Source organism: Dermacentor variabilis, chromosome 2 (genome assembly GCF_050947875.1).
Source record: "Dermacentor variabilis isolate Ectoservices chromosome 2, ASM5094787v1, whole genome shotgun sequence".
In the NCBI taxonomy this organism is placed as follows: Eukaryota; Metazoa; Arthropoda; class Arachnida; order Ixodida; family Ixodidae; genus Dermacentor; species Dermacentor variabilis.
This window is the reverse complement of record NC_134569.1, coordinates 137768448-137786322: the sequence shown is the minus strand read 5'-3', so window position 1 is coordinate 137786322 and position 17875 is coordinate 137768448. Positions and strand designations below refer to the sequence as shown.

Here is a 17875-nt window from a genome sequence, read left to right as displayed (position 1 = left end):
TTAAGTAACATCAGGATTTCCAATTTATGAACATGGGTACCACCATTTGTATGACAAACGGAAGTTGAAAGCGACGCGCGTACTAAAATAGCCAGGCAGCGGAAGCCCGTCGCAAATGGCGTCGGTCGAGGAAAGAGCCATGTGATATCGTTCCGTCGTCTGCTTAACATCGAAAATATCGAAAAGCCGTATCTATGGCCGTATTCTGAAACCGCTGAGATAAACTGCAGTGTCACTTCTCCGTTTGGGACTTTTCAAGCCAGCGGCTCAAAGTGGTTTTGCTTGAAATACCGAGGTTAGTGCCTTCTATTCTCATTCGTCTCGCGTGCCTTAACGGCTACTTCATCGCTCATTCTGACCGACTTCGAGATCCGACCGAGAAGTATCCGCGCGTACTTGAACTCCTGAACTTTGAACTCGCGAGAACGGCAGCGCCTGGATTTGTTAATAAATGTCGAGGCTCTTGGCGTTTGTTCTCCGCCTGCAGAACCGAAGGGCCCTTTTATGTGGGTCGATTGATAATTACTCCTGTAGTGCGCGTGATTTAATACATTTTAGCTCATTAAAGCCGGTTGCTGTGCGCATGTAGAGGAATTCCGCGCCGTCTGCGATATCGAGAGCAGTTCATGTTTCATTGTTCGCGTGTAAATAGAACGCGGCAAGACACATACTCGCGGCGCCTAAATTCAACAACACTCGTTTAGCTTACATGAAATTGCACACTTTTTCTGCTTTTCTAGGGACACATGGGATTCATGTATCAAATACTCATTTAGGTCGACAGTTGTGAAAAGTTATTCAGGTTTCTTGTGAAATTTGTCCGTGGCTCGTCGATCGAAAGCACCGCAAAATTTTTCTTGCCGGCCGCCCACGCATTGAGGATCGACCGACTATCCGGTTCAACTTCTGAGCTCATGCTAACGTTTACTCGCCAGTGTGTGATTCACCATAGTTGCGTGTGATTATACTTCCCTTTTTCTTGAGGAGCAAAGTACCGTTTTGTTGCCATGAATTCAGAAGTACGCTCACTCAGTAAGGTATATATAGGTTGGCGCAAATTGACGATTCCGCAGGTGTGTGCCCTAGCTAGCTTGTAGCATCTTTCTATCTTTTTTTTTCTTTTTCGGCGTGTTTATTAAAACGTATATAATAGGGGCCTGTTATAGTTTCCGGAGTGTGATTACAAATTTAATTGCCTACTTGTTTTGTCCTTTCACATGTTTCATGCACTAACACCAACTTGAAAAAAAGTATACGCAACATGCAGCTGAAGTTTCTGTTCTGATGTACATGCTTTTTTTATGTGCTATGAATGCAGCAGTCGTTTGCTTACCTTGGTGTATTATCTGACTGTTTGACTCAACACTAAAAGATAATGGCACAAAATCTGGCAAAGATTATAGTGAAATACAGTTATTACTACCATACGACTGACATTGTGATTATGCATGTTTACAGCCACAAGTGAAGCATGTCCTTCCCAGATAGCAGGGATATAGAGACAGTGTGGTATTGTTTGCGTATTGATTACATAGTTGTACGCTTACAAGTGGGTTGCTTTTCTTTGTTGTGCACGCACTCTCACCGAACGGCGAAAGGTATCGTTGCTGGACTTCTCAAGCTTGTTTATTAAGGCAAGTTTTGCTCACTGCCTAAAGCAGAGTCCTGTCCAAAGAGCAACTCTGACATGATCACTTCCTGTCTGGTCGTAACCGCAGCTGTTAGTTAATGATAACACCCGCTGACCATTGTGGGCACTGGCGTAGCTAGAAATTTCATTCAGGGGGTGGGGGGACTCATATTACAGCTCGGACTCCTCTAATTAATTCTCTAAACTCTTTTTTAGACTCCTCTAAACTAATTCTTGAACGCTACGCACTGTCATGAGAAGTAAAATATGTATTTTCGCATAAAAGAACATATTCATATGTCCCAAAAATTGTGCCAGAAATAACTGATATCAATGCTTCAATGTTTTTTGTCTACTTAACAAGTAAAGGAAATATCATACAAACTTTAGAACTGTATCAGTTCGAAACCAGCAAAGCAGTGCATGCCGCTGATGTGAAAAACGTAAAGGCCATGAAATGAACAAGATGAGGATGAAACTTTGTCAATGAAGAATCTTGTTTACATTTTTGTGCATATATGCAATGACCAGGGAAAAATATCAATGGCACTGTCCATCGTTCCAGTGTATTTCGCAGGAGCAGCTATCACTGGTCGGGTATTGTGAGTAAGTGTACGGAAATTGTAGTCGCAACAAAGAGCACTTATAAAAAGCAGGAGTCCTGCAAAATATACATTAGAAATGCAAAGATATAATGGAATATACAAATGCAAAGATACAGCTTGATAAAGGGCAAAAAAGTGCCACTGGAAACAAAGTTCACTGCATGTATACACAAAGCCTCAGAACAAGATATTTAGATATACGTATAAGTCTCCAACAAACCTACATATCTAAGCAAAAGTCAATGTATATAATGTGCCAAACAAGGCAAATAAACTTGTTGCACAACCACAGATCCACAGATCACAAAATCCGAAGGCCGCCCCCCCTCCCTGAACTTTTCCCAATGCATCGCACGCAACGGAAGGCGGCGCGCTTCCTCCCTGCTTTTCTCCCTTGACCATCATCGGCTCAGCCATCACCCCCCCGCCCTTATGTTTTCACTCGCACATACAGCATGCAGTGCGCGGTGACAATGTTATCGCCCTTGGACTTTGTAGGAATATGGCGGCGATGGTGACTGCAGGAATGTGCCTGGAGTGGCTATCGCAATTGCTATCGCAATAATAAGGGTATCTGGCAACTGAGCAGTCCCGTGGCCCATTACTTTCCATAAAAGAAGTAACAAAATCGAACTTTCACTATGCGACAATTCGCTGCGCCGCAAGAATGTCTTTTTTTTTTTTTCTTTTTGTGGGGCGGGGGCACCGAAATGAAAAAACGCAAAGGAACGCATGTTGGCCACAACCGAATGGCTACTTTGGGCACTTAGTGTGGCTACCGAAGGAATATTGAAGTAAATGTGAGATGCCTGGTCCACAGAGAACCATATGCATTGTGTTCGCTATCCTACACCAGCGAAACAAAAGAATTTCCTGAGATGTTGTGGTAACATCGAAGCGAAGGTGATGCCCTCAAGCAAACACGTTGCAATCTGTTGAGTCCCCACAGTGATGGCGGCGAGTGATGATTGTTTTTTTTTTCTCGTCTGCTAGCTAGAATGCGTCCAAAACTCTGCCAGGCCAAAATCTACTCGGTCAGAAAAAAACGAATGTGCACCGAACTGCGCCGCGCTGTGGTCGGGGCAACACGAGCACAACGCATGCACTCTGGCTGGCTCTGGCTGCTGCGGGTAGTGAGAACAAGAAAATTGAAGAGGCTCAATGTGGTCGTCGCGAATAGAAGTCAAAGTAGAAAAAATAAATAAGAACATAGTTAGCTTTGCTGGCTTTAGTGTCTTGACATGGATGCTTTGGCGCAGGTGAAAAAAAAAATGTTGATATTCATTTCTGTGACATGACAGCACAAATAAACCACCACAGCGCTTCGTCTCATCGGACCTCGTTGTATGGTCCGATGTTCAACTTTGGAAAAGTCAATGCACCTTTGGCGTCAAATGTTTATAAGAACATTAAACCTACAGAGTTCCAGAATCGAAAATCCAAAGCATTAAAACATAACTTTAGAAATGTCAGTGTACCTTTTGCATCAACAGTTTATGAGAACTTTATACCCATAAAGTTTTGGAATGGCAATCCATGCGCTCCTTAGATTTCGTGGCCTCCGTGAGATGCTGCCATGAGACTGCTTGCCATCAAAACTCCCTTGAAACTTGGTGCTCAAATGGGTCTCCTTGTGTTATGTGACTCCAGGTGCATGGGCGTTGCCACGAAATCCAGCCCGAGTTCGCAATGTCTTTTCGTGCCTGAAAAAGACATTATAGACAAAATCCGGAATGATTTTCGGCACGGGGGGTTATTTCGGTTGGTGGTACATGACAGCATGAAAAAATTTCAGGGGGGGGGGGGAGGCTGAAGCCCCATAAGCCTGCACCTGGCTACGCCCCTGATAGCAGGTGTACTTGTTACACGCAGAGAGGCTCACAGTCTGACATAGGTGTGCAGTGGCTGCCCGATTGTCTTGATACAAAACAAATGTAGCAAAAGGTTCATGCGCTGCTTTTCTCACTCAGTTCTTCATGCCTCAAGAGTGTAGGTAAGCTACACTAGACATTACATTACTGACTGTGCTGAAATAATGGAGCTAATTCATTGTATAGATGCAGTATTAAGAAATGCACATTGCTTGCACAAGTGTAAATTCTTTGTTTTCACATCAAGTACAATGCAGTGTAATACAATAGCATTTTATTGCTGCCAGAAAGATAGAGGTAGCCACGAGTAGAAGCTGTCCCTCCCTTGGAGAGTCTTGGCAGACGCCCACAAACCCCTTTGTGTAAGGCTGTCAATCAAAAGCTGCTTGAATGCAAGAGAGCAGAGATAAAAGCTCACCTTGACATGTAGGAAAATGTAAATACAGGATGCTGCAATATGTGACAGACAGATCCAGCGAGAGAACATAAAGCAACTGTAGGGCTTTCACTGTACTGAAACAGAAACAACAATATGTACAAAAAAATTAATTGAAGGTTTAGTGGCTTACATGACATAATGCTTATCCCTCGTCGGTTGCATTTGTTCAGAAAAGGTGCAAGAGCTTGCGACTGTGATCCAGAATAATCTGTTCTGGCAGCAACCACTTTCTTTATGGCATGCAGCTAGTTTTCTTATGAATCTGCAGTTAAACTCTTTTCTTGAATGCCACACTTAGCTTATGAAGGAGAAGAAAGGGGGTTAACCGAGGGGCCCAATTTTTATTAATCATATCATAAGAGGCCAACAAACAAAGACACCAAGGACAAAATAGGGGAAATTACTTGTGCTTACTAATTGAATTAAAGAAATGAAAAATTAATGGCAATAAAAGTGGATGAAAAGACAACTTGCAACAGGTGGGGAACGATCCCACATCTTCGCATTGCGCCTCCGATGCTCTTTTGATTTTATAATTTTTCATTTCTTTAATTCAAGTACAACTAATTTCTCCTATGTTGTCCTTGGTGTCATTGTTTGTTGGCCTCTTATGATACACTTAGCTTATGCTTGTACAACCCAGATATAGGTAGCTACTAAATCCAGTTGCAGAAATAGATCATGGCTGCGACAGTCATATGGAATAGTAAGCAGCCCATACCTTTCAAAAACTCTTAGCTAAGTGAAATTGTAATGGATCATACTTGCTGAATATACTGATTGAAGGCTATTTCTTTTTCGTATTTTATATATTATTTATTCTATTATTTATATGTTTATCTATTATATCTATTATATTATATTTTAATGTATAGCGGAGAGTTGTTGCTTACCTTACCTTTGTTGTCTGTGAGGGGCTTCAGACATTATAAAGCTGCTGAATAGTGGCTTTTCATTTATGTTTCTTGCCCTTGCTTAATGACAACATAACTGCAAAATGGTGCTCTCTGACTTGAGCAGTCCATTCACTATTTTGGCCATAACTCAGCTGCCCTTCGTCTACAGGTATTCTCTGTAAATGTGTTTTTACCTTCTTATCTTCTTGTAACAACACTTAGCACTAATAATTTTATCAATATCATCATGCAGCACATCTGTGACATGCTGCCTCCCTTGGCAAATCAATCTCTTGCAGATGGATTTTAACTCTGCGCTATCTGGGGCAGGTGACTTTGGCACCTATCAGAAGCTGCTGGTGCTGTTGCTGGTGGTTCCTTCCGGCGCTCTTTGCGCGCTTGTCTACTTCACCCAGTACTTCATCATCCTCATCCCCGAGCATTATTCGTGCCATCTCACTGAGGTTCCCCAAGCTCTGCTAAATGCATCGAATCTCACGTCCGCTCTTCTGAGGACTCTGGCCTTGCCTCCTGATGAGGAAGGCAAGGGAACACTCAGCCAGTGTCGTATGTACGATGTGAACTTAACATCTCTTGTTGAGGCTGGCACTGTGGAGGCGAATGCTTCGTGGAATGTGGTGGGCTGCCAAAATGGCTGGGACTACAATTTTGGCAACCTCTATCCAACAATCGCTACGGAGGTAAGAATCCAAGGCTGTAAGATTTTCATCCTGGTTTTCTTTTGAAAATGAAAAACTTAAACTGTTGCATCTGTTATTTATTGTTGAGTTAGGCAGGTATCAATTCCATTGGCTGCTGTGTAGTAAGTTTTATTATCTTTCTAGCCTGGTGCTACTTATTAACATTTGAAAGTGTGTGTATGTGTGTTTTGTTGTTGTAATTAAGTTCTATACCTCAGTTTAGGTAGTGATAGCAAGAAAAGAATCAGGGTTAATATTTTAAGAGGAAACAGACCAAATATTTTCACAAATGATGAGAATGCACAGGACTTGGCCCTTGCTACCTAGTAAAATGCTCATATGTTTTGACTATGGTAACTTACCAGAAAGTGGTGGGCAGACACAAAAAAAAATTGGCGGCGGCTTAGCTCAGCTAACCCTTGATATGCATAGTAAACGCTTGGTTTACCCTGATTAAGTCTTGGTTTCACTTGGTTAACCTTTGGTTTAGCTGTAATTATTATACTTAGGTATAAAGTCATTGTTAAGCCAGGTATGACTGCTGTGCCTATGTCGGTGGCTAGACATGAGTGTGATCAGGCTTGGATAGACACACGTCATTCAATGGCGCGACGCCTGTTGTGCCACAGGGAAAGCGAAAGTGCTAGACATGCAAAGAGACGCCGCGAACATGTGGAAGCGTCGAAGCACAAACAGACAGGGCAAAAACGCGGTCACTATATTGATCTCGACGGTGCGATGCCTGTTGCATTCTGGACCCTCTCCAGTGAAGCAGCTCGCCCGGTGATATCTGCGGGGCGGTCAGATGCCGTTTGGTGACGACGGCTCAAATCCTCCCGCTCTCGCACAATGCTCAGAGAAGACGGCCCGGCCTCGCTCTCATCCATGGCCAAGCTCGCACTCGCTAGGTGAGCGTGACGCTTGTTTTAGCCAGGCACGTGGCGAGTCACGTGGTCAGGTGGCGACCCAGCTGAGGAGAGCGCACGCACCAAGCCGGCAGCTGCGGCGGCAGCAGAGCTCAGTGCAGCGAGTGACGGGATGCGTTGCCAAGGCTATGGCGCAGCTGCGGTTAAATGAAGGTCAAATTGATGATGACGGCAAAACTCGGCTCGATGAAGTCAGTAAAGCTTTCACTTTAAAAAGCAGATAGGGATGAGCACCACTATCAACATGTTTATCAACGGGAGACCACCCGTTGATATATGCACTATTTGATGCGAATGCGCCCCATCGCCTCATTGTGTAAGTGTGCCACTTTGGGCTTAATTAGCACAGTCGGAATGTATGACGAGTAAGCCCAACAGTCAGGCCTTTTAATGGTTGTACATACTTGAGGAAAGAAAGTGGAAGCAAATTAAAACAAGGAAAAATGCAGCCTGGAGATTGCACGTGGCTGGATTGCTGCTCTACTTATTTGGGATATTTGCAACTTTCTTTTTCAAGCGGAGATACTGACAATAAGGTTATGCAAGACAACCTGTTGCAGTGAATGGCGAGAGTGTCGAATATTTCACTTGCTTCTGGTCAGAATAATGCTGTAGTGTGCTCTTGCTCTGAAAAAAATGGCACATCTACATGTGACACTAAGACTTCGTAGTAGTCACTGGCATAACACCCTGTCCTCCAAATGTTGATCTGACTTTAACAAATAATGACTTTGGGAACACAACCACACTTCCAAAGTGGGTACTGTTGTATGTAAACCTTATTGCAGGCCTTACTTGGAAGACCTATGTTATTCGTCTCACAGCGAGCAGAGTTTGTTCTTAAAGGCAAAGACCAAAGCAATGTAGGCTCATTGAGCAGCTTTTTGAGCCTGAGAAAAATATAAGTGCAAGAAATCACATCAAGTTTTCGACGTGCCAACTACTTTCCAAAATACTGCTTGCCTGTGTTGGAACTGCTGCAAAAGTGACTGCCAGGCTGCTCATAATGTTGTGATCACTTGGAGTGACCACTTGCTGCACCTACTAAGTCTTCAGGCTTGGAAATGCTTTATAAGGTCAAGACCAAATTATGGCTTTCTTCAGTGTTCCAAAGCCTAAGAAATACTACTAGTCTGGAATGCCCAGAAAGAATATGGCAGAGAGTGTTTTTAGAATTCAGTTTGGATTATCAGTACATGGGCTTGTCAATGCAGGTGGCTTTCCTCTTTCGTTTCCTATGTCTGTACATGTGCTGCATCTCATGTAATTCAACTTTCCAGTTAGCAGTCAGCACAGCATTTTGATTCACCTCATCCACTGCCTGTTTATTTGTGATTTGCTCATAAGTTTGCTCATAGCTCACCTGGTTGTATTGTAATAAGAAATGGTGATTAGGTCACGAAGCCTCTCATCAACGTTAACCTGCGTCCATAAAAAAAACTTATAAAATCTTTCTTCTTGGTTTCTTCCTTAGCTGAATATGGTGTGTGACCAAAGTCATCTGTCATATTACATACAAACCTTTTTCTACGCTGGAACCAGCATAGGTTCAGTATTTTTTGGCTTCGTTGCAGACAGGTTAGTGTCATTCATTTACATTCTGCTTTTCTCTTCTACAGCTTACATTTACGCATAGTTATGCTCTCTTGATGCATTTATTATTATCTGCTAGATTTCCACATAATGCGCGCACAATATCTTGTTCTATTCGCTAGCTGCAATCATGCCAAATGAGTGTTATATGCCATATTATGTTTTGTCAGAATGCATTTATTATGTTTGAAGTCTTAAAGAGTGTCCAAAACAGTTCTGCAAGTTGAAAGAGCGTGTAGTATTGATGCTGGTTTGTACACGCACATAATTTTAGACAAACAAGTGAGGGAAACAAATTCGTGAATTTGTAGGCGACAGAAATATATAAGCAGCCAAGTCAAAACCAGTAGTCACAGTTATCGTGATGTAGCCTTCAGAACAGCTAGTTAAAAGAGGATTGTGTACCCTGATGCTTAAGTTGATTTGAAAATGGTAGATGAGGATGTTGAGTGCAGAGCTATTGTGGTTGCTCTAGCTGCCGTCTAATCTGGCTGCCTTTGCAGGTATGGCCGAAAGCCATCAATAGTTCTAAGCTATGCCCTGGCATGGCTGGCCGGCTTGGCGTCATCTTTTGTGACAAACCTGGTTGGCTTCACCATTCTGCGCTTTCTTGTAGGAATGTGCATCATTCCACTTTCAGAAGATCCTTATGTGCTTAGTGAGTACCTGCTCCTAACATTTCCTCATGATTTTCCTTGCGGCACTGCTTAAAGCATCTATCTTCTGTCAGAAAAGAAGATTTTGGGCATTGGCCTGATTGGACTCGGCAACTCACTTATTCACTCACTCAGTTTTCATTTATTGTGAGTGAATGTCAAGTGGGCACAAGGATGTTTCCTTTTACCTTGACAAAACTATGGAAGCTTACCATGGGGCACAAGTGTGTACTATTCTAGGCAAATGAAGCACAAATGGGATGCATCTAACATAAACAAAGATTGTTCAATAATTTTGATTTACACATTTTTTTGTGAGGGGGGGGGGGCGGTTAGTTTTCTCCTGCAGAGCACTTGTTGGGTGTTGAAATTTTAATTCGTTGTACATAATAATAGGAATTTGCTGTTTGTCCATTACAGTAACTATATTCTTCTGCTCAAAGAATGCTGGTACATTTGAAATGGTGATGCCTAGAAATTCTTAATGCTCACAGATGTAGGAAGGAGGTATGTGGCACACGCAGCCATTCTCCATTTATATTACTTTGTTGGGATGAGTATATTTGGTCTTGTATTATTTGAAGATTAAATTAAGGAGTTTCATTGAAATTTCTGCCAACATACTGAAAGAAGTTGTCTACACAAGCTTTGTGCAATTTTTTTTTGTGTGTATTGGTTTACATGCTATTACTGTACTTGCCTTTTAGCTCTGTGGTCACCTTTTGACGTAAGTAAACATTTATTAAAAGCATATATTTTGTTTGAGATCTGGGGTATTACATGAGTGGTTGAAACTTGCCATGGTCTCTCAGTGACTGGGACATTGCACTGCTGAGTGTGAGGTTGTGGGTTTGATTGTTGGTAACAGTGGCTGCATATGATGTGAGCAGGACGCAAAGATGCTCGTGTACTTAGACTTTGGTGCACATTAAATAAACTTGTAGACAAAATTAATCAAGCACCTTCCACTACGGTCGTAGCCCCTGTTTTGTTTTGGGACGTTATAAACTATGTCAGTCAGCATATTGGAAAATCTTGTATAACCCAACTGCCTTCTTTTACAAATACAAAAGAGTAATCTCTGTGTATTTCCAAATTCTTTACACAGTCAGAATGAGGGAAGTTAGCATCATCTAAGCTGATATGAAAGTACTAAACACTTTTTTCCATCTATGTTGTATGAGTGGGCAGCCAGCAAGTCGTCAGCAGGCATCCTATGTACAGAAATGGGATCGGCATAATGAAATGTGAAAGTAGTTATGGATAACACACATTATAAGTTTGTTTTTCTGGTTATCTTGCAGGCCTTGAATACATAGGCCCTCGCTGGAGAACATTACCCATAGTGCTGTGGGCACTGTCATACATCATCTTCTCTATGCTGTGTCCATGGTTGGCCTATGGCATTCAGAACTGGACCTATCTGTCTGTCTGTACAAGCATGCCATTGCTGCTGGTTGTCGTCTTCATGAGGTACATACGAGCATCCTTTTTTCTATGTTGTGCTGCCAAGTAGGGCATCAAGGTTTCATAAAATGCCTTGGACCTACTTCAGAACCACCAGGGCCAACTGTAAACTGCCCTGTCAGTTTAAACCGGCTTATGTACTCCTTTATGATAAAATTAGACAAGATAAGGTTATATATACCTGCCCTGTGCACTAAATTTCATTGTAAGTGTGACCCTAGTTACGTGGTGACTCCATTAAAGGGGCCCTGAACCACCTCTCGGGCTTGGTGAAATAACATAGTCCGTGATTAGCATACGCTGCTGTGAACATCTCAGCCAAGTTTTGCTGTTGTATGTGGTGCATGGAGCTCGCAAGTGGATTGCGAAGTCACTTTTCTCTCAAACGCTGTCTGTTCAACAGAAGGCCCCGTCCTTACTCTCTTCTAGACGCACTATTTTGTCATCGGATGCACTGTTTCGTCGTTCCCTTAGACGGCTGCTATTGGCCGATAGCTGACGTCGAGCTGCAGTTGGCTACATGGCGTAGATACTGCGGCCGCCGCAGGGTGCCGCCACGAGTCCACTGGCTAAGTGCGCAGTGGCTTGCGGAGGACAATCGCGTTTGGCTTACGTTTAGTGCGTCGTAGGCACCAAAGGCAGAAGCCGTGGCATCTATGTTAACACCCAAAATTAAATTTGAACTACGCACCATGATGACAATTAGAAGGGGGAGCTTTTGAGCATGCCCCACTGCGCCGTAGCCTTTGCCGTGCAAGGCGTTTAAGAAGGAACTGGAGCTCAGAGGAGGCCGTGTTTGATTGCCAATAACTCTGCTTCGGCTGAATGCTTTGAAGTACTTTTTGCGGCAAAGTATTTCTGAAATAGCCTATTTTCACTTCAAATGCCTTTCTCCACTTCGATAAAAAGTGGTTCAGGCCCCTTTAAGGTTCCACATTAGCTGCGTGATTGTCCTCTTCTCTGAAAACCTGAAGGGCTTTGAAGGCTAAATTTGTTATAAATGAGTAGATTTTTTTGTTAATAGGCTTTAAACAGCACCTAAGTAGATGATTCTTGCACCTGGTGGTGTTATCACAAGAAGAAGCTTTAGCTCGGGTGCTCCTATCTAAATACATGGGAAACGAGAATTTGTTTTTGTCGGCAACCACTAAACCAAATTTGATGAGGTTTGTTGCATTTAAAACAAAAACTTAAAGTCTAGTGAGTGTTAGATTCGAATATTTTATTTAGGTTGTCAATTCTTTATTAAATGTTGGCAAAAATGAGAAATTTTCAGAAAACGAAACCACCAAGTTTAGAACTCTGGTAACTCAGCAATGAAAAATGATATCACAATTCTGTGGATTGCATCTAATATTACATATAAAGCGAACAAAATTAATGTTACACATAAATCCTGAAAAAATGTAGTATGGAAATACAGCTTTTGCAGAACCCTTGTACACAACATAACAAATTCACGAAAGATATCAATTGACATATGAAATTTGTCTGCTTTGAATGACCTAATGGATGCCGTTTACAGAGCCACCACATCTGTTCTTGAAGCAGAGCTATTAATTTGTAAACTTCGTGCTTCTATCTTTCTTTTTTAGCTTTCAATGTTTTGAAAACTCTCTTAATAAAATTCAGGCCCTAAATCGAAATTCCACTTCCAACAGTCACTAGAATTTAACTTTCTCTCTCAAATGCAACAAATTTCATTAGAATCGGTCCTGGGGTTATCTCAGAAAAGTGTTTTTGCGTTTTATCTGTATTTGAATAGGCCGCGTGGGAGTTGGGCCCAAGCTAAAGCTTCCTCTTAAGTACCAGCACTCTGTGTCTGAGATTCTTCAGTGCGCTGTGGGCACCAGGCGCTCAGGCTGGCTCGCATCGCCACGCCTGGAGAACCACAGAGACCAATCAGAGCATGTGGTAGTCCTGAATGTTTCTACAGCGAGAGGTCTCATCGCGGCACCCCACGGAGGCTGCGGCATTCGCACTTTACAGCAGCGTGGCCTCAGAGATTGCCATGGTGGTGCCAGTGCAGTTTCGGAGGTCATGCCGAGAAGCCACACTCTAGGTCATGTGCATGCGGTTCTGGTGAGCGGTAAAGGCGGGGTTTTAGAGTGCAGATTTTGGGCGCCTGTTCCTGTGGCAAGCATTGGCGTTGTCCCTCATAACCGAGCAAATGAACACAGCGAAGGATGAAAGCGAATGCAGGGTGCAGCGGAATATGAAAGATGGTGATAGTGAAGAGAGTGCAAGGAAGAACGCGGAGGGTGAGGGTGCAGTGGAACCATGAGGCAGAGAGCGGAGGATGGTATGGCGAAAGCATGAGAAGAAAGGTGCGGTGCCGTGCAAGATGGGCTTTGCGGTGACGATGGCTACGAGATGGAACCAGAGAAGTGTGTGTCGTCTGTGGAGCGCTGCGTGAGTGTAGCTCAAGCGCTGTGTGAGTGGAGGTCTGTCTATGGCAGCTGCTGTGAATCGTGCCCACATGTCACACACTCCAGCTCTCACGATCTCCCGATCAGCAAGGCAGTTGCACCACATTTTGCTCCATTTGCAATGTGCCGTTTGAGACAGATTGTTCGCACCAGCCTGTATATCGTGAAAGGAAAACATGTATACAATTGCGCTCAAATTTCACATTGGGGAGTACCGTAATCGTAAGTGAATATTTTCTTCAGTATCAAAAATGGTTAATTTTTGCAGACTTTTCGGGATGCTTCCACTCGTATTTCAAACATCAAATTTTGCATGGACACTCCTCTGCATCTACATTATCTTGAACTTGGCTTTTTACGCAGTCCAAAATTACATTGCAGCTGGCCTTTAAAGCTGTTTTTCACCACCTTCATAGCACTGTCCATGCACTGTCAAACACCGTAATATGGTATAAGGTTCTGTAGTGATGGTGCTTGAACCTTCTTGTGCTTTTATTGTGCCTGCATCTTTCCTTGTCTATCACCTTTCATTCATCCCTTCAGGAATGCATAATTTTCAACCAGTTGTGTGCACTTCATTTTAATGTTGCACCGAGAAGAAAATGGGTCGCTCTCGTGACAGAAAATAATTTTTAGCATAGTTTGGTAAGTGCATAGTCAGTCGCATTGTTCTATGTGACGTTTGATAGCTTTCACAATAACCTTCTGGAACTGTATGACTTCATTGGTGGTGTGCAAGTCACAGCTTTGTGTTGTGGTTTGATGTACAGTTTGGCTTTGTTTTTATTGGCATTTTTACATCCTGTGAACTTAAAGCTTAAGTCCTTTGCTTGTGCAGGTTTGTGCCAGAATCTGCTAGCTGGCTGCTGACACGGGGCCGGAATGAGGATGCGGTCAAATATTTGCGCAAGGTGGCCTTCTTCAACAAGAGGGACATCCCTGAGAACCTGGAGCTGAAGGCAGATCGGGTGTGCTTCCCAGTTCACTAGATACATCTCTTTTCAGCTCAGCCTTCCTATAGCAACCTTACCTGTGCCAGTTATGAATCATTGCAATTGGCACTCCCTGTGGCGTTTCTACAACTGTGTGCACAAAATATTAAAGAAAATCACAATTACATTAGTGCAGTGCAATAATGTATTAATGAATTTATGTTACATCATTGTACAATGTTAATGAAATATAATGCATTCCTGACTGCGTGCTAATACTTCATGGAAATGTGAGATTGGAAGCGTTAAGCCTTCAAATGGTTGTCGGTGTGCCACAAGAAAGAAAATGTAGTCTGAGATGACAGAGAACTAGGTATGGCCACATAAAGCCAACAGACAATGAAGCCAAGGAAAGCATCAGGGAAATTAACCGTGGTTTGCATTGTAATGTAGAAAATTATGAACAGGGAAATGATGAAATTGGATAACAAAGGTAACCTATAGCGAGTGGGAGCCGAACCCACAACCTCCACATTACGCGTGCATTGCACTACCAATTGTCCTACGGCGACGGCTGTCAGTTCGTCCACTAACTTAAGTAGTTATGTGTACTAGATCTAGCCCTAGGAGTGTTAGCCAGCGCCATTCAGAGCGAAGGTGGGCGGATGTGGAACATCCTCTTTTGCCCGATGGTGTCGTGTAACGTGTGATCTTAGGAGAGCAGGCACGTGGCTAATAAACCCTCACATGATACCCAATGACATCAAGGTTGCCAGATTCAAGACCCTAGCAGTAAATAAATGCGAGAAGGGGAACTGAGGGGTTCAATTTGTAGTGTGATGAAATTGGGAAATTTGCAGGCATAATAAGGTGGTGTCAGCTGGCGCAAGACAGAGGTAACTGGAGATCACTGAGATAGGCCTCCATCCTGCTGGGGACATAAATAGGATTATAGACTGAATTATCCGGCGGGTCGAATTAACCAAGATGTAGAAAAAAAACCTCAATACACACTACTGATTGGCCCGATTCTAACACGCCCCCGAATCAAGCGCGCGCCCGCTTTCTATGTGATTAAAGTAAGAAAAATAATGTAGAGATAACATTAAAGCTCCTAAGCAGAGTCGAAATCTATTGCAAACCCCACTTTTTAGCAAGAAAAATTGGCAAGGGTCCAAAATGTGTTGCAAAGTGGCGGTTGGATTCCTAAGGTAAGCTTCGCCGCGCAGTTTTTAAGTCAGCTTCGTGCAATACAGCTGTGTCATGTGGCATAGCATACGAATGCCACCTTAGGCGGGCATTTATTCAATTTTATTAGAAAAAAGAAAGAAAAGAAGAGTCGTTTGAATGGGGAAAATACCGTGATAAGACATTGTGGGCTTCCACTGTTGCTTGAAAGTTTTCCTACAGCAGGCCGAAAATAGGCGTTTTCGATGGGCGATGACTTGTGTTCAATGCATTCACTGTCCCCTAAGCTCCGCCAAGAGAGACCCTGTCACTAAAGGGTTGGCTATTTGGATTATCATAGAGGTCAGGTGCGTGCATGCTCGCTGATCAAGTTTGAATTGTCCGGCGAAGGCTAACTTTAAGATCGAAATAGGGAAAGTTTGGGTCCATAGAACTGAATGGGTGCTGGCCGGGACCTTCAGTCAGGATTGAATTGACTAGAGTTGAATCAATGGAAATCTACTGTATTATTATTGTTATAGTTGTCGGGGTACAATGGCGTATTAAAGCTTTCCTCTTAGGGCAGACCTATGGTTTTATTGTCTGGGTAACATTTTGCTATTGCGGTGATAAGAGAGCTCAAACTTTGCTTTTGAGGAATTAACTTCTGCAGTAGTGTATGATCAGCTCATAGTTAATTCACATTTGTAGTGTCATATAGTGTAAGAGTAACAATATTGTCAATCCAAATGCGTGGAGGTTCAGATAGCAGTTCTAGCATGAGCAACAACAAGGTTTGAGATCGGGCTAGCTGGTGTTCCATGTTACTGTGAATTACAGGGTACACCAGGCCATGGACAGGAAACGACTTCGTCGTGTCCTGTCCTTGTCTTGGTGTGCACTGTTAGAGAGAGAATGATAAATAAAAGGCAGAGAGGTTAACTAGGAGTGAGCACAGTTGACTACCCTACACTGGGGGAAGGGAAAAGGGGAGGGAAACATTAAGAGGAGAAGAGAAGGTCCACTGTAGATATCACCGATGTGGTAACAGTTTTCTGCTCTATATGACTGACGGTCACTCCGTCCGGATCACAGACGGTCACTCAATCCAGTAGCTTTCAAAAAATCGCAGCCATACTCTTGTGATCTTTTGTTTCTGCGATATGGGATGCTATGGTCCCAAGATCTCGTTCAAGGTTAACGGTTTTCTATCTAACTGATTTAGAGCTGCGTAGAGGTCATGTCTTTCATTTTAAAAAGTTGGGCAGTAGCACAGTAGATGTTCTATAGTTTTCTCGACACTGCAGGCATTGCACATGGCGCTATCAACCATTCCAAGCAAACACATATATGCATTGGTAAATGCAATGCCCAAGCGTAAACAGCACAGCATTGTTTCCTCACTTCGGGGAGGCCCAGATAACGGCCACAGTTGCATAGATGGGTCGAGAGAATGCAGTCTGTGCTGGGCAAATTCAGGGGTGTGCCACTTCTCCAGTGTGATATGGTGCGCTAGATTGCTTAAGTGTTGGGCTGCCTCAGTCCTCAATAAAGGTACAGAAACAGGGTTTGATCCTTCGTGTGTTTTCCTAGCAGCTTCGTTGGCGAGGTCGTTGCTGGAGATACTGCGATGACCCGGCAGCCGCTTAAACAAGACATCGTGTCCTTTTGCGATCATATGACGGTGCGTTTCTTGTATCTTCAACACCGGTGTGTGCTGTAATTTACAGCAGCTAGCATGAGCATACTGAAAGGTAAAATAATTGAAAATACTACAAAAATATGATGGTCCTTTTCATTTCTGTCCACTACCTAACAGCTAGGCTTCCAAAACAGCTAGATTACACATAAATGCTGGCTTTACCTACTTTCTTACCCACTTACTGCAATCTTTCGTCTCTGGTAACACAAATTCATTGATGTTTTATTTTTTAATTGTTATATGCTATGTGCAGTGTGCGTTAAACTTAGATGGTACAGCTAATTAACAATTTATGGGTGTTTACATCTCAATCTGCCACAGTAAATTAGTGGCTATGAGTTGCTATGGCGTTGCTAAGCTCAGGGTCACAGCTTCAATCCCGGCCACGGTGTCCGCTTTCCGATATGCAAACGTGATTGTGTACTTAGATTTAGCTCCATGTTAAAGAACTCTGTATGGTCAGAATTAATGTGGTGTCTCCCGCTGCAGCATGTTTCATAATCAAATGGTGGTTTTGGCATGTAAAACTCCAGCATTTAATTATTAAAGCCACAGTTTCACTGCGGCAAAAAGAAAGGCTGTTGTGGGCTCTGTGGATTAAGTTGGATCGCATGTAATTATTTAAAATGAGCGAAATGTCAGTGCATAAATGTTTTTATATTTTGCCCCCATATGAAAGCAGCTGCAGCAGTGTGGAATGAACAGTTAATTTGTACCGTAATATTGGCTAGATTAGACATGCAAACTTAGATTGCAGATGCAAACTTCCATGCCAGGCTTTTTTCAAAGAGATGTCTGATACTCATTATTGACCAGCTTGGCTCAACAAAACATGAAACATGTAAGTAACTTTTGCCTGTT

General features: G+C 42.9%; 1 protein-coding gene across 2 annotated transcripts in view; it reads left to right on the top strand.

Moving 5' to 3' along the window:
- The first annotated feature begins 12 nt into the window (after positions 1–12).
- LOC142572765 (carcinine transporter-like) overlaps positions 13–17875 on the top strand; it is a 41240-nt gene continuing 23377 nt past the window's right edge. Inside the window, exons 1-6 of one of the 2 annotated variants that reach the window (XR_012826142.1) lie at positions 13–295; positions 5741–6142; positions 8543–8646; positions 9165–9319; positions 10622–10790; positions 14052–14181. Coding sequence is in view for 1 of the 2 variants with exons in the window: in XM_075682107.1 (XP_075538222.1) it covers positions 5741–6142; positions 8543–8646; positions 9165–9319; positions 10622–10790; positions 14052–14181 (960 nt within the window). In the remaining variant the exon portion in view is untranslated. The remainder of the gene's footprint in view (positions 296–5740; positions 6143–8542; positions 8647–9164; positions 9320–10621; positions 10791–14051; positions 14182–17875) is intronic. The other variant, XM_075682107.1, reaches the window with a different exon arrangement.